The sequence below is a fragment of the Ambystoma mexicanum genome, chromosome 13, assembly GCF_040938575.1.
Source record: "Ambystoma mexicanum isolate Mex_15411 chromosome 13, UKY_AmexF1_1, whole genome shotgun sequence".
Lineage (NCBI taxonomy): Eukaryota > Metazoa > Chordata > Amphibia > Caudata > Ambystomatidae > Ambystoma > Ambystoma mexicanum.
This window is the reverse complement of record NC_090938.1, coordinates 622,736,865-622,760,758: the sequence shown is the minus strand read 5'-3', so window position 1 is coordinate 622,760,758 and position 23,894 is coordinate 622,736,865. Positions and strand designations below refer to the sequence as shown.

The following is a 23,894-nucleotide window of genomic DNA, read 5'->3' as shown; positions in this document are numbered from 1 at the left end:
CTCTAGTATTTGGCCCACCACAGCATAGAAGGAACATGATTTTAATCAAAGAGTTTGCTTTGCCATAATGACAGTAATTATACTATAGCAAAACATGTGCATGTTTGTTCTGCTAATATATTGCAGTATCCCCACATATGAACATAATCCAGTTGGCTTTACCGTTAAGAATGCACTCCACAGTATGAAAACATGTTCAAACTGGCTGCACTTAAATGCCAGTGAAGATGCTTAATAACACTTATCATGCTTGCTTCATGAAAGATGCCCAATACAAAATGTCATGCCGCAATAAGAAATGGCTAGACTGAATGCTTAAAAATGCCAATCTTGCTTCGTAATAACACCTATCATGCTTGTGTTACAAAAGATGCCCAAATCAAAATGGCATACCACAATAAGACATTACTAGACTGGCTGCATATAAATGCCAGTTAAGCTTCATAATAACACTTATCATGCTTGCTTTATTAAAGCTGCCCAAAACAAAATATCATACCACAATAAGAAATGGCTTGACGGGCTGCATTAAAATGCAAGTCTTGCTACATAATAACACTTATCATGCTTGCTTTATCAACCATGACCATAGAAAAATGCCATGCCTGCCCCGTGGTGCACCAGCGCCTTCCAGTCAGACATAATCACTTGAATTATGAATCTGATTATGTGTGAGTGTGAGGCGATGGGGAGCAAAGTGGGCAGATGTGTGTCAGGTGCTGAGTGGCCAGGGTACAGCCCAGTAAAAACTGCCATGCCCGCCACCTGGTGCCCCGAGCTCCTCACAGGCACACATCAATTGATTGCATGCCAGTTTATGGGGGCCCAGGCATGGTATTATTTACTGGGCACCTATCATAGATGCTCTTTAATAAATGTAATTCATTCCCTCATTGCCCACCGGTGCCTCACATGCACAGACAATCAATTATGTGTACATGCGAGGTGTTGGGGGTTTAGGAGTCAGGCATGACATTGCATGTGAGGCACTAAAAATCCCAGCGGTCTGGGCTTGTATTCTTTACTGGGCATACCCAGTCAAAAATGCCATTCATGCCCCCTGTCCCCAGTGTCTCACACCCACACGATGAATGTGATTGTGTGTATGCGAGGCACTTGTGGTAAAGGGGTCAGGCATCGTATTTTTTACTAGACACCTATGATAGATGTGCAGTAAATAAATACCATTCCTGTCTCAGGGCCCCCACAGCACCTCAGAATGAGAGCTGCTGTTGGCCTGTGGGGAGGGGGATTGTGCAACAAAGGCATTTTTAAAAGTTTTAAAACCCTCCTCCCCCCACTTGCCAAAATCAGCTCCACGGACCAGCACAAACACACACAGACGTACACACATTCACACAACATTCACATAGCAATCACTCTCTCATTCACACAAGCACCCATCATCACACATTCACTCATAACACAAGCATGCACACACTCATACACTTATTTAAATAATAAATAGATGAACATAAACTTACCTTCTTCCACTGGTCCTGAGGTTTCCTCCCAGCGCTCCAGACCCTGGTAGCATAAACAGGAATCTGGAAGCTTCCTGGTCCGCGCACTTCCGTGCAGGGGCCTGATCGTGGGTGACGAGGCGCCCCTGTTAGGCGGAAACCTGTGCAGTTCCCTCTGGGACCACTGCAAAAGATTTAGGACTACAGGTGTTTGGCGGTGAACCCACTTGGTAGCAGTCTGTACCACACAGATTCACTTGGTAGCTGTGGCTGAGCAGTCAGACTTCCCTCAAGAAGAGTTGAGCAGTATGTGGAGTATACAAAATAGGGCAATTCTTCACAGCAAGACAAGCAAACACGCAACAAGGCTTAGTGTAAAGATATTAAGGTATTTATTTATAACGGAACATCTATGAAAAACACTATGGCACTTTCACGGCAAACGAATCAAACACAATTACTCTACGAAACGATCAATCCCCCTAGCAATATTTCGACAAGTCTAGGTTCTACCGGCACCACTTATTTACAGACAGAGGTGTATACCTCAACCTAGATGACACTCTAATATTGGTTAGGACGGGAGAGAAAAAGATAGGCAGGTTATGAAATCAACACAGTTCAATACTTCACGGGCAAGATGTACAGTAAGAAGGCAAGAACCACAATAGATCGTAAAGTTCAGAGGCCAGGCCCACTCGGAGAGAGGCAAGGCGATATGTCCCAAAAAGTCTCTAGTGGAGATGCATTCAAGTCTTTGTAGCAAATTGTTATGGGCAGATTGAACCAGTTCAGAACAATAGATGAGAAAAGCTTGGAGGCGACCCAACGGAACGGAGAGGATTAAGACACCTCGCTCGAACCGATCGAAAGGGAAGCCAGGCGGACACGATACCTTGTTGTGGAGGGCAGCCCCGGCGGGGGCAGTTGTTCCTGGTGGTGGATGCACGTCGGGTCTTTGCCAAGAGTAGAGATGATCTCGTCGTCGAAGAAAAGGGAAGTCTGGTGCACCACCAGGGAAGAGACCAGCCGCGGAGTGCTCCGTCAGAAGGCACCACCTTTTGGTCGCGGTATAGGGGTAGTGGCTATCCGGTTGCCGAGGTGCTCTGCACGGGCATTTCGACCACTGCGTCCTGAGGCGAATAAAAAGCAAAGGGGACTGGTTGTTCCCACCAGTCAGGGGAAGAGACTCTCCGGCAGGGAGATCTCCTCTGTCGTCGGGAAGTGGTAAGTCGGTTCCGCAGGGCTCCACCAGAGGTGTCGTCGTGCAGGTCGGCTCAGCGTTACCCTCGTCGGATTCTTAGGTCCTGTGGCGACTCCTGAAGATCCAGTCCCAAAAGCCCTGCTTTTATGCAGAAAACCCCCATTTATTCAGCCTGGCTGTCAATCAACACTCGCTAAGTGGTGAGCGGGGAGGCTCACCACTTGGGCCAATCACTCCAGAGTGCGACCGGAGTTGGCAAGGCAACTCGGTCCAGGGTGCCTAAACCCCCTCCCACACCCCTGTGGTAACCCAGACAGAATGGCACCACTTTGGAGGGTCTCTGTACAGAAGCCCGCCAAAAGTGGAACAAAGGGCTCAAACTTTGGTTTAGGAGTCACAGAGACGAACACAGACGCCCTTTTATAAACCGTGTTCTGGCAGAAAATACCATCCGATAAACTTATTTAAGATAAGTAGACCGGTGGTACGTTAGAGATTAACGAGAAAAAGTATCAATCTCCAACAATGGGACGAATCCCATAGGGTTATGTTCGGGGTCGGACATAACAAGTAGATTCCACTGCCACCAGCCAAAACTCGACGAGGGGGGACGGGACAGTGCCCCCTCGAGTAACAGATCCAGGAGTAATCGAATTACCCCTACTAGTACGTCCACGATAAGATGGTTTGTACTAGTTCTGTTAGTAAATTTAGGTCTAGTAAAGCCAATGGTGACTTTACATGCCCCGGGGAGACAGTAGTCAGCCCCCGGGTATGGAATCTATGGTGGAGGTCCGCTAGGATGCCCCAGTGTTACGGCACGTAGGGTGCGGTGTAACAAGCATAGAAAAACATATGAGACCCTATGGAGTAAAAGACCCCATAGCCCATAGAACACATTGACATTCAAAGGAATTACACACGTACATGTCCAAGAGTGGGAGGAAAAGAGTCTCACTCTTGGCAGGATGGAAAAAAACAAACTCCAGAAATCCAGCAAAGCTGCTGGGGGACTCACTAGGTTAGGAAATTCAGCCTAAACAGAGAATTCTCCCTAACAGCCCCATCCAGCCTGCTCAGCCTGTATGTGCGAGGAGGCGCAGGAGCACCCCCTTGCACATACAGACATGCAGTTCCCTAGCCAGCATTTCCAATGAGCTATGCAAGGCTGGGGAATCAAAACGCCCCCAGCCCTGCATGGCTCATCGCGCTTGCGCTGCTGGGGAACTAAACTGTCAAAGGGAAACAATGTTTCCCTTTGACAGTTCAGCCAGAGCCAGCCCAAGAATGCTCCCTCAGCTGGAAAAAGCAGCTGAGGGCGCGTGCAGTGTTTCAATGGGCTGGCTCCTTAGTTGTTGGCTCGTCCATAATGGCCGAGAGGAGGCCAACACCCAGTGAGTCAACGCCACCTCGACCATCAGTCGCAGACCATAGACACATCCCTCCAGGCTCCGCTCTGCCTCTCTCACCTGGTTTTGAGTCAGACCCAGAACTTCTTTTGGAAAATGTTTCTGAGACCCTGGAGATCGTTCTTTATGGGGAGGTTGATGAGATGAGGGTTTGGAAGCATAACAAAAGCGAGGGTGCGTTCCTCAAAGCGCCCCAATGCCCAATCCTTTGGCCTAAGAGGGGTTATCACAGCTGCAGGAAGCAGAACAGAAGCATGCTTACAGTGAAAGAAAGAGGGCGGGAAGGGGTGAAGAATGGAGATTGAAAAACAATGCAATTTCTCATTTGTGGCATCTCCGGCCCCTTACTAGGGCCTGAACTCTGGCATTGCTCAGTGGAAAGCGCTGCTCGTGTGCTAAAGAATTAACGTTGGCACATTACTCTAGAACATACAATTCAATCACAAACAAGAAAAGAGTGTGGTTTGCAAGTATTCCTGGTCCCAGATTATGGCGGACTCTATGGCAATGGTGTGTTATTCTTTGGCATAAGGATCCTTTGCATAAGAAACAGGCATTCTCAAAGTATAGGAAATGTGTCTGATTAAAGGGTGCTGTGGGGCTGGGAAGTACAGTGAGGCGGTGGGCATAGAAGCCACACTACACAAAGACAGGATGGAACTGCCAGGGTTAATTCTCTGAACCAGGTGTCAACTGGCCCAGATGGGAGTGGCCAGAAGTTAGGAAGGAACCACCTCACCCATAACCAACTTCGTGTAATACAAAAGGGCGGGGGGGGGGGCAGCTGATACACTCAAAATTGGCAAACACCCTCTTCAGAAAGCACCCTACTCTTCAACGAGCACCTTGCCAATCGCTGATTGTTCCACACACACTCTCCCCCCTGTGGAGCCTCCTCACCTCCATCTACCCCCTTCCAAACCCAGCACCTCTGCTACCCTTGGACCCGACTTGCAACGCCCTGGCTGTGTCCCCTATGTACAGCGTGCTTTTGCTTCCCAGCGAAGTGTGTGCTTTATACATCCCATACATGCCTATGCAGTCTCCCCTCCACACACATAGATGTTGTGTCTTGTCTTTCTGGCCTTTGCAGATCACCTGCTGGCCATTCTTCATTGTTGTTACAATGCTGGTGAGTGTGGGTGAGTGACAGCTCAAGGAATGGTAGATGCATCATAACGTGTTAGTGTTCCGAGAAGTGTTAGCTGAGACTTGAGCTGAGATGCCTCACGGTGGCCGGTGGGCGTGCCCTTGCTACCAACTTACAAGAGTAACTGGAACCTGTAACTATTTAAATAACGCTATGCACTTTACTACCATGGAGTCTGGAGCCATCTGCTCTGATGTCCGTTTCTGGAGATTCTCTCTTGATAGACATTTACATTTTAAATGTCTTTCCCAATTCCAGAAAGTGCTCAGGACAAATACGCATTTCACAATAGAACCGATTTTCTGAAAACATTGCCTGCTAAGTAAAAACGCTGCACACTTTTAATGGCTTAGCGTGCATAAGGAAACGTCGTGTTCAGCAAAAAGTCAGTCTCCGTGCGTGTAGAGTAGCTGCATACAACATTTGGAGCTCTCTTGCCAAGGTTCCGGCCTACCAGCCCTGCGACATGTGTGCGATTCCCTCACGCGCAGGGAATTCATGTGCCAGCAGACATTTATTTTTATTTTGTCTTCATTTAAAGCACACAGGCACGACGGCTCCCTCTAACAAAACGTGTTCTCTCGAGTTAAGCCTTGGTATAAGGAAACTCACAAACTCAAAAACATATATCATTGCACCCCCCAGCACACACACATGCCTATACAGAAAGAAACTCAAACAGAAACGCAGCGATACACAATAGGCATCGTTATGCAAGACACACAAACACACATATACATCCCGCTACAGTATTGTCAGGCACACACGCACACACACATACACAACCACAGGTACACATACCGACATAGTGACAACCGAAATAAAACTGGATATCGATGGGGTCGTTGAGTTAAAACAGCAACTTCTAAAAAAGGTGAAGTGTACGGAATGCCTACAACTTTGTACGAATACAAAAACCATCCCACGATACTGTAAACATGACCTCACAATACACCGCCACTTCACAACCCATGCTTTAAAATGTACGGCAGTGGGCATTCACCCTAAATTTACTTCAGCTTGCTCTACTTCCAAACAACCCACTCCAGGTGTCTTCTGTGGGTGCTGCCAAGATTTCTGCAACCCGCTCTGTGGCAAATATCTGTTTACTTAGAACTTGGGAAGGAACGGTGCAGACGTGTTTAACTGGAAAGTCAACTCCTCCGTTAGTCCACAGCCCGGCTGGCAGGGGAAATGCCAACTCCCCACCAGCATCCAGTGCAGACCTGCTCAGAGGGGACATGTTCCTTTTGTTTGGCATAACAAGGCTGCAGATTTATTTTCACATGTATGCAACCACAGCAAACAGATATTGAAAATAGCTCCAAAGGTGCGGCAACTGCTCCCCATACTGCTTCCCCCTTTTTTCCATGTCCATCGTAGGCCCAACTCCCCCAAGACCTTCGAGTCTGAGAACCGCCTGCCCCTGTAGGTATTTGCGGACTGGGGGAGCGCCGTTTGCTGGGTGGGAAGCTGAGTCCTCATTGCTACCGCCAGACACCCCCGCCATTTAGGCTCCCTGGAGGCGCCAACCAGAACGAGCAAAGCCCCATCGGTTTAGCAATGGCTCATTCAGAGTCTGTCTCTTTTCATTGGTCACCATAACACCGCCACGCCAAAGGTGGGTTACCGCCTGCTGTGGCTCCCCCCTTTTCCTCATAGTTCTAGTAGTTTGGTGCACACATTCCAGAAAAACAATTACATTCCCTGTGCCGATAAATGCACTCTGTCTCTTAAGTAATACTCCGTGGATTTGAGGTTGATTAATCCATGTCTGATGTTCTGTAAGCCCCTTCCTTTGCAGAATTTAGCCATCGCACAATTCAACTTTCTTCTTGAATTCTACACCACTGCATGACTCTCCGCACCCCTCCATTCCTGCCTCAGAATGATTTCCGAGCATACGATCTCGGTCTCCCCCATTTGTGCCGATAACTCCTGTAAAGAAGACATCATTTCCCTCAACAGGTTCCCTCTCCTAAACTAGTCAGGTCGTTGCCCCCGAGGTGCTCCACCAGCACATCGGACCTCCACTGCTTACCCAGCAGTTTGTGCATGTGTTCCCGCAGCTGTGACCATTTCATACCTGGAACCCCATGCCAATGTACCCGGTATTCCCCGGCGGTCAACTCCTCCTGCTTGGACGTCCAGCTTGCCCCGGCCCTTGACACAAATGAATGGCCCACCAACTAGACAGACTGTCTCCTTCTTTTTGTTGTCGCTACTAAGGGGAAGATTAGAAGGCAAGCCGTTAGTACTACATTTTTTCCGGCCTGATATATCTTTTAAGACAACCAGATTTCAAACCTCCTATCTGCTTGATAGCCTCTGCGCCCAAACCCATCCCTGCTGCTGATGTTGCTGCCCGTATCCTAAAGGAATGGGTCCCGAACACCCCCATAGAAAACCCTACCTTTGCCAGCGCCATGTCCATCACTCTCCTGAACTGAAAACGGCTCAAAGCTGAGCCATCACTATGCATTAGGAATGGCTGCCTGTTTCCTGTGTTGATCCACCACTTCAAATAAGTGGCTACACAAACAACCGGGCAAACTGGGCTGGCCTGGGTGCCCCCTAGCGTAATGGTTCTGCCCATCCCCGTCTGGTCATTCTTGGATTTTCTAATAAAAATGTACACCTGGTCACCCCTTACACATATATCGCCCATCCTCAGAAAACCCAAACCCTTACTTTCCTTATTGACAGGCACCAATTTGCTTACCCTTAGAGCCCCGAAGAATGCCAGTGAAAAGGCCGCTGAAAACATTGGTATCTCATACTTGTCCCTACACACCCCAGCCAGGCTCCTGATCATCTCCTGCAATTTCCCCACGTCGATGGGCCACCTTTCATCTGTTTTGGTTTTAACCTGTTTGGCCTTCATTGCCATGACAATATAATGTTCCTTCGTGGGATCGTACCTGCCCCCTAATTTGTAGAAGTGTGCAATGGCTGTCAAATGATAGACAACCCAAGATCTGGACCTTCCTTGATGCCAGCACCATCCCACAAAGGCCCGCACGGGCAATACCTTCTGAGTCTCGGGCAAGGTGCTGTTCTGAAAGGCTAAGAAACGCTCCCAGCACCCTCTGTATCTTCGCACAGTGTCTGGTGCCAGTGCAGAGTTGATCAATGTGCTCAGATCTCCCCAATCAAGCCCCACCATTGTGTTTGGAAGGGTGTCATCCTTGTGTTCGCCTCTGGATGGTTTTCCCGAAACCTTGCCCACTGCAAACGAGAAAGAGAATTTAGCGGCCACATGTTTAACCCCCGGGATATGCCGTGCCCTGACCTCTGTATTCAGCTGCAGCAAGCTCCTTGTGAGCTCCCTGAGTAACTTAAGCGCTCTGCCATTCCTGCTTGTCCCTTGATTAATAATTTGAACCACTGCCAAATTATCCGACCAGACCATCACCTTCTTGTCCGGCAGCTGCTTGGGTCACAACTTAAATGCTGCCACTATCGGAAACAATTCTAAAAATGTAATATCCCTGGTGATCCCCTCTTTCTGCCACTGTGCCAGCCACGGTTGCCCGCACCATCTCCTTCCCAAGATGGCGCCAACCCGGGTGCCCACGAAGAGTCGGTGAACAGTTTTAGGCCCCTGTTGAGCCCCAAATCCTCTCTCCACAGCAACACACCATTAAAGTTGTCCAAAAATTCATCCCAGGTTTTGAGGCCTTCTTTGACCTCGGCCCCTGTCGTATGTGCTGCCCTGCATGCTGTAGCCCCACCGTTTTTAGTTCCACACTTCTTGCAAAAACTTTTCCTGCTGGGATCACCTTGGCAGCAAAATTCAGATTACCAGCCAAAGTCTGTGGCTCCTTCAGTGTGGCTTTTTCTCTGCCCAGCATCCCTGCAAATACCTGTTTCAGTTTAGCCACTTTGTCTTTAGGCAGCCTACATTCCCCAGCCCTTGTTTCAATTTCAATCCCCAAAAAGGTCAATGTTGTGATAGGACCGACTGTCTTCCCACTAGCGAGGGGAACCCCAAACTCAGCCATCAATCCCTGAAATACCCCCATGAGGACCTCACAGTCCTGCATTCCTTTTCTCCCAATAAACAGGAAATTATTGAGGTAGTGGAGTATCCCCCCGACCTTGGACCTTTGCCGCAATGAAAATTCCATGAAGCGGCTGAATTTTTCAAAATAAGGGCATGAAATTGCACAACCCATAGGCAAAGATTTGTCATAAAAGTATTCTTGGAGAACGTTAAAATCCAGCAGGTGATGACTGTCCTTATGTATAGGTAATAGACGGAATGCAGACTCTCTGTCGCCTTCCCCATGAGGGCTACCCCAGGCTTTTACCAATTCAACCGCCTCATCAAATGATGAATAGTGAACCCTGCATTGTCCTTCTGCAATGCCATCATTAACGGACTCGCCCTCCAGAAAAGACAGGTGTTGGATCAATCTGTACTGGACAACCTCCCTCTTGGGCACCAGACCCAGAGGTGACACCACCAAGTTCTCAAGAGGAGGAGAGGTAAACGGGCCTGCCACCCTGACCAACTGTAACTCTTTCCCCACTTTCTGTGCCAGTGCCTCTGGCATAGCCAATGCCGACTTCAAATTGCAAGCCTCCCTTGCCCTGATGTTCCCGCTGAAGGGAACCTCAAAACCCCACCTGAATCCTTCCCACAAAAATTTTGCATCAGCCCTGTCGTGGTATGCATTTAAAAACGGAATTATGGCCTGCAACGTATTGGTGTTGGTAGGTTTTTTTTAATCATGCTTGCTTTTTTCTTTGGATTTGACACTGCCCTACGACTTCCTTTCTCTGTTTGAGGAGCTACGACCCCCCAAGCTTGTGCCCTTTGCGTGATTGAAACTACATGCACACCCATAGGTGCACTTCCCTTCGGCGAACAACCAGAATTCTGCCTGCTCCCCCTGATGGCTGAAACGGTTATTCCAGGAGGAGTTCCCTCAAAAGGACCCCCTCCCTCTGTGTGAGTAGGTCCCCCTGCCTCTGGCGTACGCTGGCCTTTCTCCCAGAACCTTCTTTCCCAATGGCCTAGGTGGTACAATTTTCTCTATGTACCCGGCCATGTCCACTTCATCCCAGGTCATTGCCGGCCATACCTGCATCTTGAGTCTAAAAGCCTTGTCATAATTAATCCAGGCATTGCCCCCATGCTTCAGATACGATTCATGGATGTATTGCTCAAATGCAATCATTGCCACCCCGTCCTATGGAGACTGCTGTCATGATGCCCGCTCCCGGGGAGCCGGTTCAAGCCCTGCGTCCCCGAAAGCGGACATCCAGTCCCCAAGCAAGGACCCAGCAACCCCATATAGGGGCCCTTTGGACAGTGTCCTGGCGCCTATGGCGCCAGGCTCATAAAAGACATCAGTCCTGGTGCCATGGGCGCCAGGCTCATTATGGGAGTGCTTGGGTGCACTTACCTGATGCAGACCATGCTGCAGGATCCCGGCCTCCTTGAGGCCTGAAAGGAACTACTTTACCTGTGGGACTAATTTACCATCCGGGCGTGGTCGGGGAAGAATACATACCTGATTGGAGGAAGGATACATACCTGGAACTTCTTCCAAGGCTATTTAAACCCCACCCGAACAGCCACACGTGCTTCGCGTTGTTCTGCATCTAGCAGCTGGACGCTCACCGTGTCTGCTCCTGCATCCTGACTTCTGCCACGCCTGCCAGCATCCTGGATCACCTGCAAAGGAAGAGAAGAAGAGAACAGAAGAAGGAAAAGTCCTTACCTGCTAAATCCGCATCCCGGAGACATCTCGCCGACAATCCTGAAAAGGAAGACTTTTATTTAAAAGCTCATCGCGTCGATCGCTGCAGCGCCGCATTCCACTCACCTTTACAGGGCGCCTCCATGTTCAGCAGTGATCATCCTGATTCGCAGTCACGCCCCAGCGCCTAGGGAGAAAAAGACAAGAACAAAAGGTGAGAAAGAGAAGGGAATAAGGAAGGCTAAATCTCCATGTTAAGACTTACCTGTTGATTCATTCCCTCTTCATTTCGGGTCCGCGCCGCATCCTGGCATTTCCGGACCCCGGCCCCTAAGGGGAAAAAAATTCATCAGCGTTAATGAGCGAATGAAAAGACATTACCAAAAAACGCTCATTAAAGACTTACCTGATTTCTACAAGGATTTCACCTCTCATCTCGGGTCAGTGCCTGTTCCCCGTCATTCCGTAACCCAGCCCCTATGGGGAAAAAGACACTAGCATTAGTACATTAATGCATGGACACCAGGGGAACCTCTTATCAAACAACTTACCTGGAAGCCAAGCAAGTTTGGTTCTCACCAATCCGAAAATCCAGTGAAGTAACTGGATACCAACGCGCCCCTGCATCAGAAGCAGGATGGAGAGCTCGTCCTTCCAGACCCTAAGGTGAGACGCTACGGGGAATCACAGAAGGGTTTCGAGGAGGGTGAGAGGGGAAAGTGGGAGGCCGATTGCATTACCCCGCAGACAGTTAATCCCCTATTTTCACCCACAGAAGGATACTTCTGCGAGCCAGACAAGCCAGATTTGGGGGCCTGGTCCAGTCCGTCTTCCGAACCCTGCGCATCACCTTAGAAGAGGTCACAGCAGCGCGAACCAGGCCAGCGCCTCCGTGGGAGTCAGGTGAGCGTTACAGAACGCGAAGCCTTCCTACAAATTCCCACCCAGGCGCTATGGAAAGTTCTGGGACTGATCAGTTGGCCCAATTACTGGGGGAATTACGGGCCGAAGTACATGCCGCTCGTCAAGAGACTAATGCCATCAGGAGGGAATTAATAATATCAACGGAAAGAACTGATGACCTGGCCAGACAGCTTTTGCAAGGTCAAGCTAGGCAAACTCCTCTACCCGGTTCCGGAGGGAACCCCGTTCCTGTGGTTTCCAGTAACCCTGTGCAGATTAATCTACCTGGAAACATGCCGCTGGCCCCACCCGAACGCTTTGCTGGGGACCCCAAACGATTCGCCGTATTCATGAATCAGTGTCGTTTGCACTTCCTATGCAGACCTGGGGCCTTCCCTAATGATCAGACCAAGGTAGCCTTTGTATTGTCATATCTCAGCGGCTGCGCTGCCGATTGGTCAGTTCCACTGGTTACTCAAGATGACCCGATTCTCCGTGATTTTCAAGGGTTTCAAGCAAGCATGGAAAGGTTATTTGCTCAACACTCTCAGGGGCAGGCTCTGGATGACGAACTTCTATCCCTGCGACAGGGCAATCAGGACCTCCTATCCTATATTGCAACCTTTAATAGACTAATTGTGGAAACGGGATGGCCAGAGGATAAAAGAGTCACGTTGTTTTATCGAGGCCTACGCGGAGAACTTAAAGATGTCATCACCACAGTCGATGGAACTGAAATTGCCTCTGGACCGGTAACACATTCCACTACTGAGGTGACTCTTATTGGTCCCGACGGCCATCGGGAGGGTGTTGTGTTTGATGTAATCAAGGCTCCACAGTTTCAGGTTATCCTTGGAATCCCTTGGTTAGAGACACATAATCCTCGAATTGATTGGCGAGCTAAGAGAATAACCTTCCCGGATTGTACACAAACCTGCTATCCAGAAAACCTGAAGATTAATCTAGCATCTGTAGCCTCTGCCTCCGTGCAAATACCTCCGGAATACCAAGACTTTCAGGACGTCTTCCAAAAGGAACAGGCCAACACGTTACCTCCTCACGGATCGTACGATTGCCAAATCGATCTGGTGCCCGGTGCACAACCCCCTTGTAGCAGGATTTATGCCCTTACCGAACCTGAGAACCTGCATTTGAGACAATATTTGGATCAATACCTAGCTAATGGTTTCATTCGCCCGTCAAAGTCTCCGGCATCCTCGGCTTTGTTCTTCGTGCCCAAAAAAGAAGGCGACCTTAGAACTTGTATCGATTACCGCGCATTGAACCAGATAACGGTTAAAAACCGTTATCCTCTGCCTCTGATCCCTGAACTCCTTGACCAGGTGAAGGACGCTTGCATATACACCAAGTTAGATCTCCGGGGGGCTTAACATCTGGTACGAGTTAAAGAAGGCGACGAATGGAAAACTGCCTTCCGTACTAAATACGGATTATTCGAGTACCAGGTGATGCCTTTCGGATTGTGTAACGCGCCGGCTGCCTTCCAATACTTCATGAATGATGTCCTTCGGGAACTCATCGATGTTTGTGTTGTCGTATATATCGATGACATTCTGGTGTACTCCTCTTCGGAATCTGATCACAGAAAACACGTCAGGGCAGTACTTGAAAAACTGCGCCAACACAAACTATTTGCTAAATTGGAGAAATGTGTTTTCCATACCAAAGAAGTCGAGTTTCTAGGTTTCATCCTGACACCCAAAGGAGTCCGAATGGACTCAAGAAAAGTGGATGCCATCCTCAAATGGCCATCACCTAGCTCTGTAAAAGGGGTTCAAAGTATGCTCGGCTTTGCCAATTTCTATCGCAGGTTTATCCCGGAATTTAACGTGTGGTACAACCCATTACTGCACTCTTGAGGAAAAATAAATGTTTTGAATGGTCTGAAGAAGCCGAGCAGGCCTTTCAGGATTTAAAAGCTAAGTTTACCTCTGCACCTATATTGAAACACCCGCGTCCAGATCTCCCTTATGTCGTCGAGACTGACGCATCCAGCCTAGCCATGGGAGCTGTCCTGTCCCAAAGAGATCCCGAAACCAACCAACTGCATCCCGTAGCATTTTGGTCCAGAAAATTCTCGGCACCCGAGGTTAATTATGCAATCACTGACAAAGAACTGTTAGCCATTAAGTCCCCTTTTAAAGCCTGGCGGCATTATCTGCTTGGAGCTCGACATACCATCACAGTGATCACTGATCACCGGAATTTACAGTATTTGAAAACCGCCAAGGCTCAGTCATCATGGCAGCTCCGATGGGCTTTGTTTTTCGCTGAATTTGATTTCGTGATTACCTACCGACCTGGCTGCAAGAATGGCAAAGCAGACGCCTTATCCCGAATTGGAATGGGAGAATCTGATACAAACTCAGAACCAGTACCAATAATTCCCGAACAGAGGATTCTAGGCATGACTTCGTTACAGACGCTTGAAGACATTCAAGCCAGAGTGAAACAACTCCTGGACCCTACAACCTTACAGGATTGGATACAAAAGGGATCAGACTTTACCATAGATAATGGTTTACCTTATTTCCAAGGACGCTTATTCCTGCCACATAAGGAATTACACAAACTAGTTATTTCCGGCTATCATGATACATTAATAGAAGGACACCCCGGTATTGCCAAGACAGAGGAAAAGGTGAAACGACAATTTTGGTGGCCCTCTTGGCGAAAAGATGTTAAATCTTTTGTGATGTCCTGTGGTGTTTGCGCCCAAAATAAAAGTCAAAAGAAAAGACCAGCCGGTCTCCTTCAACCTCTAGACATACCGCCAGCACCCTGGCACACCCTATCAATGGATTTTATTACGGACCTGCCTCCTTGTTCGGGGTACAATACTATTCTGGTAATTGTGGATTTGTTTTCCAAAATGGCCCACTTTATTCCTTTGAAAGGTTTACCTTCAGCTTCTGTCCTAGCCAAAGAATTCCTCGAAAATATTGTTCGGCTACATGGATTCCCATCTATACTAATCTCTGACCGGGGAAGCCAATTCATTTCCCACTTCTGGCGCAAATTTTGTCAAATGGCGCAGATCGACATAAGATTATCGACCAGTCACCACCCTCAGACCGATGGTCAGACCGAGAGGACAAATCAGACCCTTGAGCAGTACTTACGGTGTATGTTACAGCAATCTGAAAGCAACTGGAAAGGCATTCTTTGGATAGCCGAATACGCATATAATAATTCGGTACACTCCGGAACTGGCCACAGTCCTTTTTATACTTTGTTTGGGCATCACCCTCGAACCTCAAACCTTGACTCACCTCAGAACCTCGGAATGCCTGCAGTAGAACATCTGCATTCTACAATTACCCAAGCCTTCAAAGAGGCAACTACGCATTTACAACAAGCCAAGAGAAAATACAAGGAGAATTCTGATCTACATCGGAGTGAAGCACCTCCGTATCAGATTGGGGATCAAGTGTTCAAGTGTGGTTAGCTACCAGACATTTACCACTCAAAGGGCCTCGAACTTTTAACCCAAAATATCTGGGACCTTATTCTATTACGGCAATAATGAACCCAGTGGCTGTTAAGCTTGATTTACCAGCTAGTATGCAAATTCACCCTGTTTTTCATGTGTCACTTCTGAAACCAGTGGTACCCGGAACCCGACTACTCAAACCTCCAGAACCTATTCTAATAGATGGGAAGCCCGAATTCGAAGTGAAGAACATTTTAGACTCAAAAATGTTTAGGTCAAAACTGTTCTACCTAATTGATTGGAAGGGGTACGGACCTCAGGAGAGGTCGTGGGAACCCAGCGACCATGTGCATGCACCTCGATTAGTCAGGAAATTCCACCGACTCTTCCCAGACAAACCAAAACCCCCGGAGGGAACAACCTTGGGAGGGGCCTTAGGGGGGAGGGCTGTCATGATGCCCGCTCCCGGGAGCCGGTTCAAGCCCTGCGTCCGCGAAAGCGGACATCCAGTCCCCAAGGAAGGACCCAGCAACCCCATATAGGGGCGCTTTGGACAGTGTCCTGACGCCTATGGCGCCAGGCTCATAAAAGACACCATGTCCTGGCGCCATGGGCGCCAGGCTCATTATGGGAGTGCTTGGGTGCACTTACCTGATGCAGACCATGCTGCAGGATCCCGGCCTCCTTGAGGCCTGAAAGGAACTACTTTACCTGTGGGACTAATTTACCATCCGGGCGTGGTCGGGGAAGGATACATACCTGATTGGAGGAAGGATACATGCCTGGAACTTCTTCCAAGGCTATTTAAACCCCACCCGAACAGCCACACGTGCTTCGCGTTGTTCTGCATCTAGCAGCTGGACGCTCACCGTGTCTGCTCCTGCATCCTGACTTCTGCCACGCCTGCCAGCATCCTGGATCACCTGCAAAGGAAGAGAAGAGAACAGAAGAAGGAAAAGTCCTTACCTGCTAAATCCGCATCCCGGAGACATCTCGCCGACAATCCTGAAAAGGAAGACTTTTATTTAAAAGCTCATCGCGTCGATCGCTGCAGCGCCGCATTCCACTCACCTTTACAGGGCGCCTCCATGTTCAGCAGCGATCATCCGGATTCGCAGTCACGCCCCAGCGCCTAGGGAGAAAAAGACAAGAACAAAAGGTGAGAGAGAGAAGGGAATAAGGAAAGCTAAATCTCCATGTTAAGAATTACCTGTTGATTCATTCCCTCTTCATTTCGGGTCCGCGCCGCATCCTGGCATTTCCGGACCCCGGCCCCTAAGGGAAAAAAAAGACATCAGCGTTAATGAGCGAATGAAAAGACATTACCAAAAAACGCTCATTAAAGACTTACCTGATTTCTACAAGGATTTCACCTCTCATCTCGGGTCGGTGCCTGTTCCCCGTCATTACGTACCCTGGCCCCTATGGGGAAAAAGACACTAGCATTAGTACATTAATGCATGGACACAAGGGGAACCTCTTATCAAAAAACGTACCTGGAAGCCAAGCAAGTTTGGTTCTCACCAATCCGAAAATCCAGTGAAGTAACTGGATACCAACGCGCCCCTGCATCAGAAGCAGGATGGAGAGCTCGTCCTTCCAGACCCTAAGGTGAGACGCTACGGGGAATCACAGAAGGGTTTCGAGGAGGGTGAGAGGGGAAAGTGGGAGGCCGATTGCATTACCCCGCAGACAGTTAATCCCCTATTTTCGCCTACAGAAGGATACTTCTGCGAGCCAGACAAGCCAGATTGTTCCCTTTTACAGTGTAGCCCTTTTCCGGGCCGTCCCTTTCTTGCTCCTTTCTGTTGTTACAGCACCTCTCACCACCGGCGCGCCTTCGCCGTGACTCCTTTGGGATAGTCCTGCTCTTACCGACCTTGCTTCTGGGACCGCCCTGCGCTCAGCTTCCTCGATCAGCTGACCGGCGCTTCCTTCCTCCATCCAGTGAGCGCCACTCGCGTCGTGTTGTTCTCCAGTGGCCTCCGCTGCTTCTCTGCTTCCAGCTCCCGCCGAGTGGGCACTGCTTCTTCCACGATGTTTGAGCTGCTCCTGCACACGCCTCGGCCGGATGATACGATCCTCCTCTCCTCTCCGGGTCCTGCTCGGGTACCGCTTGGAGACCGCTCCTCTGGCTGGGACTCCCTCCTGGCCCAGCAGCCCCACAGACAGGGGATAGGTACTTGAGCTCCACGAAATCCTCTGCAAGCGAAACAAAATCCTCTCAGCAAAACGAAATCCTCTCCTGGTCGGCGGGCGCCCGGCTGTTGGAAGAACTGCAAGTGCTCCTGAGCCGGGCACCCGCTGCTTATGAAGCCCTTGCTCCTCCCCTTTCCATTGTTGGCCCTTCGTGGGCTTTTGGTGCGCTTGGCGCTTCTTTTGGACTCTTCCCGCCCTCTCCCCTGCCCCCGAAGAGAGGAAGAGAGAGCGGAAGGAGGAAGGCCCCTGCCCAGGTTATCGGGGTGCCTCCTCCATTTTCCCTTTGGATTTCCATCGTCACCTTCATAGTTGTTTGTTGTTTAACAAAAAAAAAGAAAAATAAGCAACCTCCCAATAGACCCTGTGCTAACCCACTCATACAAACCGGTCTGATACAGTCAAAGGGCCGCATTCAGTCATTCGGAAATAAAAGGTAAGAATGTCTGCCATGATTACCGTTCCAGTTAATTGCGGTTTTGGCGCAATATCTCAGGAACTATCCGCAGCATGTGGCTGAGAGTATTTCCACCAGAAAAATTGTCAAATTATGGTCAGCTAATCTACCGCTGGCCGTATTTCCTCCAATCTCCAATGGGATACTCTAAGGCCTCATAGTTTGCAACTCGTAAGGTGGCAGATTTACCGCCAAAATGGCACTGCTCATTTTGCCAAATTCTTAATGAAAATAGTAGTTGGTATTGCCCTGTGTTGTTTCCTTCTTCTGATGTGTTTCGGGTGCCTACCTTGCTCACTCTGGTTTTAATGTAATTCTAAAAATGTTTGCAATGTATTTATTTTTGTCTTTTGTTTCATTACATTTTTGATTCTTTTGTCTGATATTTTTTTATGTGCTCTGAGACCAACCGTCGGTGTGTCGCACTTCATAAAAGCTTCTTTTTTTGTGTTAATCAAATTATATTGCCATTTTTATTAAAACACACAGGTTATCAGTTAAGCATTCCCTTATAACTAAAACCTTTAAACCATTCACCTCCCCCCACCTTCCCTCTCCCCTCATGATTTGAAATTTAAATTGTCCCCACAAGGTTTAGACACAAGACAATACCTCCTTTTCAGTCAGGCTTTTTCTGGTTGCGCTTATACGCTAAACAAGAGAACCTTCTCAGCAACTCCCCATGAAGAGCTCTGATCACCGTAATCTCCCCTCATGGCAGGCCTTTCCCTCCCCTCCATCGCCTCTCGACCCATTCTTCATCCCTGTCGATCTACCCGCCCATATTTATCAAAGATGGGGAGCCATAAACCCTCAATATCGGACCTGGACTCGTCCATGAAGTGAGTGAGATACTCCATATCATAAATAGCACAAATCTTCGAGACCCACGCCTTCTCCTCCGGCATTTATGGGTTTTTCTACAATTGGGCCAGGCAGCATCTCGCTGCCACTAACATGATCTGAAACATATGCCCCTGCTCCATTTTCAGCTCCTCCTCTGCGCCTACACCAAAGAGAATACTAGAATAAGCCATGGTGAGGGCTCCCTCTGAATCCCGTCAACCCCCTTTATCCAGGACAGGACCTCCCTCCATTATGCCTACACCTTCGGGCAACTCCGCCACATATGTACGTAATCCCCTTTTTCCCTGCAGTGTATCCCTCCCTCATTCGGGCTAATGTCGTTGGGGGTAGTGCCATCTATGAAGTAATTTCAAGGCTTGGTGCCTACACTGGAGTGATGTTGTGGAGCGTTAGGACCTACTGCACATTTGAGCCCACAAAGTATCTTCAATATCCCTGCTCAGACCCTGTCCCCATTCAACACTCTTAGGGCACACCAGGAGAAATTCCCTTTACAATCCAGCTATCAACCCCCTGGATCCCATTTGCATGATCAAGAACTTCTCAAAGCTAGTCAAGTCCCTTCTTAGATTAACCCACCCACCTTCCCTTAGATAGGACCCCCTTCAATTGTAAAAAGTGAAAGGGCGACAGTGTACTAAGACCTAGGGCCTCCTCCAGTGTACTCAGGAAGATATAGTTCTCCCCTTCCCACATGTGTCTTGCCCTGCTCAGCCCCGCTTTGTACCAAGGTTGAAATGCCAGTGGCTCCTCGATCCTATCTTTAAGTGAAGGGGCCCAAATACAGCTCAAAGGCGACAACCACGTTGTGAGCCACCTGTTGCCCCTCCCTCCAGACAGAGCAAAGAATTGGGTGATGAAGCACATTGCTTGAGATACAGGCTCTAGGGACCCACAACCATTTGTCTAATGTAACCGGTGCAAACACAGCATTGTCCATCGCCACCCACTGTTTCGCCGATTGTGGGTTGAAATGGCCAACCAGGATCTGGAGCTGGGCCACTTTCCCAGGTCAGGGAAACCCACTCCCCCCTTCTCCCTTGGCCGTATTAATGTCCCACATGCAATCCTATGTTTAGCCCCTGCCCAGAGGAACCACAGCATGGTTCGCTACACCTCCAAGAAGAACAATACATGTATGATTACGGGTAACATCTGAAAAAGGAATACAAATTTGGGAAGAACCACCACCTTCAAACAATTTTAGCGTGCCATCCAAGACAACTCTGCACCCAACCATCTCTCCATATCCCGTTTTATAGCTGACCAAAGGGGATGGAAGTTGCAGGAAACAGATCCCCATAAACACTGTGTTCACGTGGACCCCCAGGTATCGGAATGTTTCATTTTATACCTTGAACGGGAGCCCCCAATGTAATCCTTGTCTCCATCTGGCATCCCCCCTACCACGTATTGCCACTGAGTACCCCAGGCTCTCCAACAAAGAACGGACCAAGTGTGAAGGCCTAGTAATGTAGAGCAGGCCATGGTCTGCAAAGAGACTGACCTTACAATGAACCCCACCTACTGTGATGTCTCTAATATATCTGTATATATTTCAGAACCATGTAACTCAGTTCCAGAAATGGCAAATGCTCTTCTCTAGCCCTAGAATATCTCTGCAAATAGCAATTACGCAATTTTTAGACTTAGTTTTACCAGATGATTATATTTTTTAATGAATTTGAGAACTTTGATCTATGCAAAGTATGAATGTTTTCTCTCCCCTTTTGCATTGAACCCAATGAAAAAAAAAACATCATATAGTGTAGAGACCAAAGAGGTCTCAACGGCAAAAAAAAACTTTACGATCTAAATTTAATTGTGGTTAAATGATTGTACTATGTATCTTTTATTATTTTTTTATTATGATCATCATTAATGATTGATGAAATAATGTTGAAAAGTGTTATGTAATTGATTTGAAAAGTTGTTTTACGACTAAACAAATAAAAAAAAAAAAAAAAAAAAAATAATATCTGCATTGTCCCTGATCGATGCCACCCATGGCTCTATTACCAGTGCGTAGATCAACGGGGCTAGAGGACAACCCTGACATGTACCGCACCATATTGGAAAGGATGATGACTCTATCCCATAGACCACCACCTTAACTGTAGGCTCTGAATACAGGGCCGCTATCCCACCCTCCCACCTGGGACCCATCCCTAGGGATGCAAAAACCTCCCCCATGAAGGCCGAGCTCACCCGATCAAACGCCTTCTCATCAGCAAGGAAAGCAAGAACATACCATCCTCCCTTGCCCCCAGTGTTTTCAAGACATGGAGAGTCTTCCAAATGCTGTTCACACCCTGTCTATGTAGCACGAAGCCCACCTGGTCCGGGTGAATCAGTCGGGGAAGGTGGATTCCAAACATGTTGCATTGATTCTGGCAAAGATCTTGGCATCCACGTTGAAAAGGGAAATCGGCCTACATGAGGCACAATTGGCTAAGTCCTTCCCGGGTTTTGGGATGTCTGCTATTAGGGCCTGGAGAAAAGTCAGTGGTATCGTATCCAGTCCCACTATAGAATTAAACCATTTGGCTAGGGGCGCCACCAGCAAGGTTTGATATTGCTTATAAAAACTGTCTGTAAAACCGTCATCCCCTGGAGCTTTTTCTGTCTTCAGCCTTTGAAAGGTCCCCAATACCTCCTCCCTGGTTACCTCCCTCTCCAGCACCTTGCTCTCCTCCCTTGTGAGCCTAGGGAGATTTCGGGAAGCCAGGTATTGCCGGATTTCTTCCACCAATCGCTCTGGCGGCCTAGCATATAGCTCCCTATGTCTTTGCATCTCCATCAAAAGCCCCAGCGTAGCTCGGGCAGCCACCAGTACACCACCACACACTCATGATACAACCAAGTGATTGCCTCCACAGTGAGTATCCCTATCTCACCCTCTTATTCACTCGGGATCAGGAGGAAGTCAATCCTCGTGTACATCTGGTGTGGGGGGGAGAAGAACGTATAACCTCCCGGGCCTGGCCAACATTTCCACCAGACATCCACACAGAATCGGTCCTGCAGGAGATCCCTCAAGTCAACGCTTTCCCTGGTTGTCCCTTTCATGCCCATCCCTTTCACTGACTGCCTGTCCAACTTGGGGTCCAATATCAAATTGAAGTCTCCCCCCAGTAACATCGCACCTTCCGCCCATCCATCCATCACCTTAAACACCTGGCACAGGAACCCCACCTGTCCCATATTAGGGACGTGCAGTGTAGCGAGCATAATCCATACACCCTCATGCATGCCTTTTATGCCCAGGAATCATCCCCCAAATCCCCTCTAACCTGAATCTCTGTCAAGTGGAGGGACTTACCAAGCAATATACCCACCCCTTCCTTCTTGGAAGTCTTGTGGGAGGTCCAAAAGTTCCTACCAATCTATTTACCTTTTTTCAGTGCGTCTTCTACCTGCCTGTAGTGGGTCGCTTGCTGGAAAAGAAATGCCAGTTTTTGTTTGTGGAACATGTTACTAGTCAGAGACCTTTTATTTTGAGAGTTCAATCCTTTTACATTAAGCGTACCTACCACCACCTCAGCCATACCCCCTCTTTACCCTTCACACGGTACTCCTAGCATGTCCTATCAGGTACAAGATCTCGTTAGCATATGAAATTCTTTGCATGAGGTCCCCCTTCCCTGGTCTCCCTTCCTCCCACCTTCCCCTAACCTAGGTTGAGGCATCAGATCCAATTCTCCCATCTTACTAGGTCAGTTATCGAACCACCTGGGACCCGTCCCCTGCCTTGAACATTGTGTTGAACAGCCCCTTCATATCCCCCTTACCAAACCAGCTGGGGGAAACATTATCCCCCTCCGAGTTCCAAACTGAACCATGAACTAACTGCCCCAACTTCCAGATCCCCCCTTTCATTAACCGCGTGATCACCATCTGCACCACCTTTCTCAATTTTGGCTACTATATTCCCCATGACCTAAACCGCTGACCACCCCTCCGGTAGTCAGAGAGAACCTCCCCCAAACTCTGTCAACCTCCAATGTGGCCCCTAAAAGCATTCTGGGGTGATCCCCAAAAACTGCAAAAAGCCAATGTCAGGTTGGCATTGCCCCCTTTCAAGCATCATCGTTCCGTGGGGGGTGTTAAGTTTCTGGTATTTTCAGACTCCTTTCGCCAGGTACTTTCCTCATGCTGATTCTGGACCCCGGGGCCTCCAGTCCGGATCCACCCCATGGTCGCTGCCTCCTGAAGTGGGCCCCTTTTGGTGGTCCACCAAGTCCTCTGTGACTAGTTGTATGTCCTCCTCTGCCACCAGATGCTGTCACTCACCCTCCATTTCAAGCACCTGTGAAAAGAGGTAGCCCACGCAGTTCCTCACCCCATTTTCTTGCAGCCATCTAGTGAGGGCCCCACATTTCTTTCGCCTCAGTAGTGTGTGGGCTGAGAGGTCCTGAAAAATGGCCTCCCTGGAGTCACCATAGTGCACCACTTTCAGGTGCTTCGTTTGTTCAAGGACCCTCCTCCTGTCCCCTTAAAAATACACACGTGCCATGACTGAATGCAGGCCTGTGTCCCCACACTGGCCCTGTGAACCCTGTCTATTATGACCGTTTCACCTTCACCGAAGCCTAGTACCATCCGTATCATCTCCTGTACCTTTTGTTCCAAGCCTTCTGGTGTCTCCCCCTCCACTTCCTGTAGTCCCAAGATCCTTAGATTGTTCCGTCTCTCCCGGTTCTCAATGTCCTCTACCTTGAGGCAGAACTCCTCCTCGCGTCTTTCCATTTCCATGAAGCGTGCTTCCATCTGCATTTTCAGGAGCCCTGTGGATGATTGATTAGCCTCACCACCATCCATTCTATCCTCAAGGGTAACCACCTTGGGAGATAGGTCTGCCAGTCTTGCCCCATGTCCATCCTCAAGCCCCTAATCTCCTCGAGTATAGACTGCATGTCACTCTTAATGAAGCCAAGGTCAAATGGGGTTTGAACTGCACCCCCAACGCCCCCCCTGCCTCCACCATGGTGTCTTCGCTTTGATAGTGGAATCTTGCCAGGGCACCCTTACAGCTCACAGGAATCCCAATTTGTCTCTTCCCATGCCTCGAGGAGCAATC

At 48.8% G+C, this 23,894-nt stretch overlaps 1 protein-coding gene across 1 annotated transcript in view; it reads right to left on the bottom strand.

Moving 5' to 3' along the window:
- LOC138520467 (protein SREK1IP1-like) overlaps positions 1-23,635 on the bottom strand; it is a 158,538-nt gene extending 134,903 nt beyond the window's left edge. Inside the window, exon 1 of the mRNA XM_069632840.1 lies at positions 23,435-23,635. Within this exon, the coding sequence (XP_069488941.1) occupies positions 23,435-23,635 (201 nt within the window). The remainder of the gene's footprint in view (positions 1-23,434) is intronic.
- Positions 23,636-23,894: the final 259 nt, after the last annotated feature.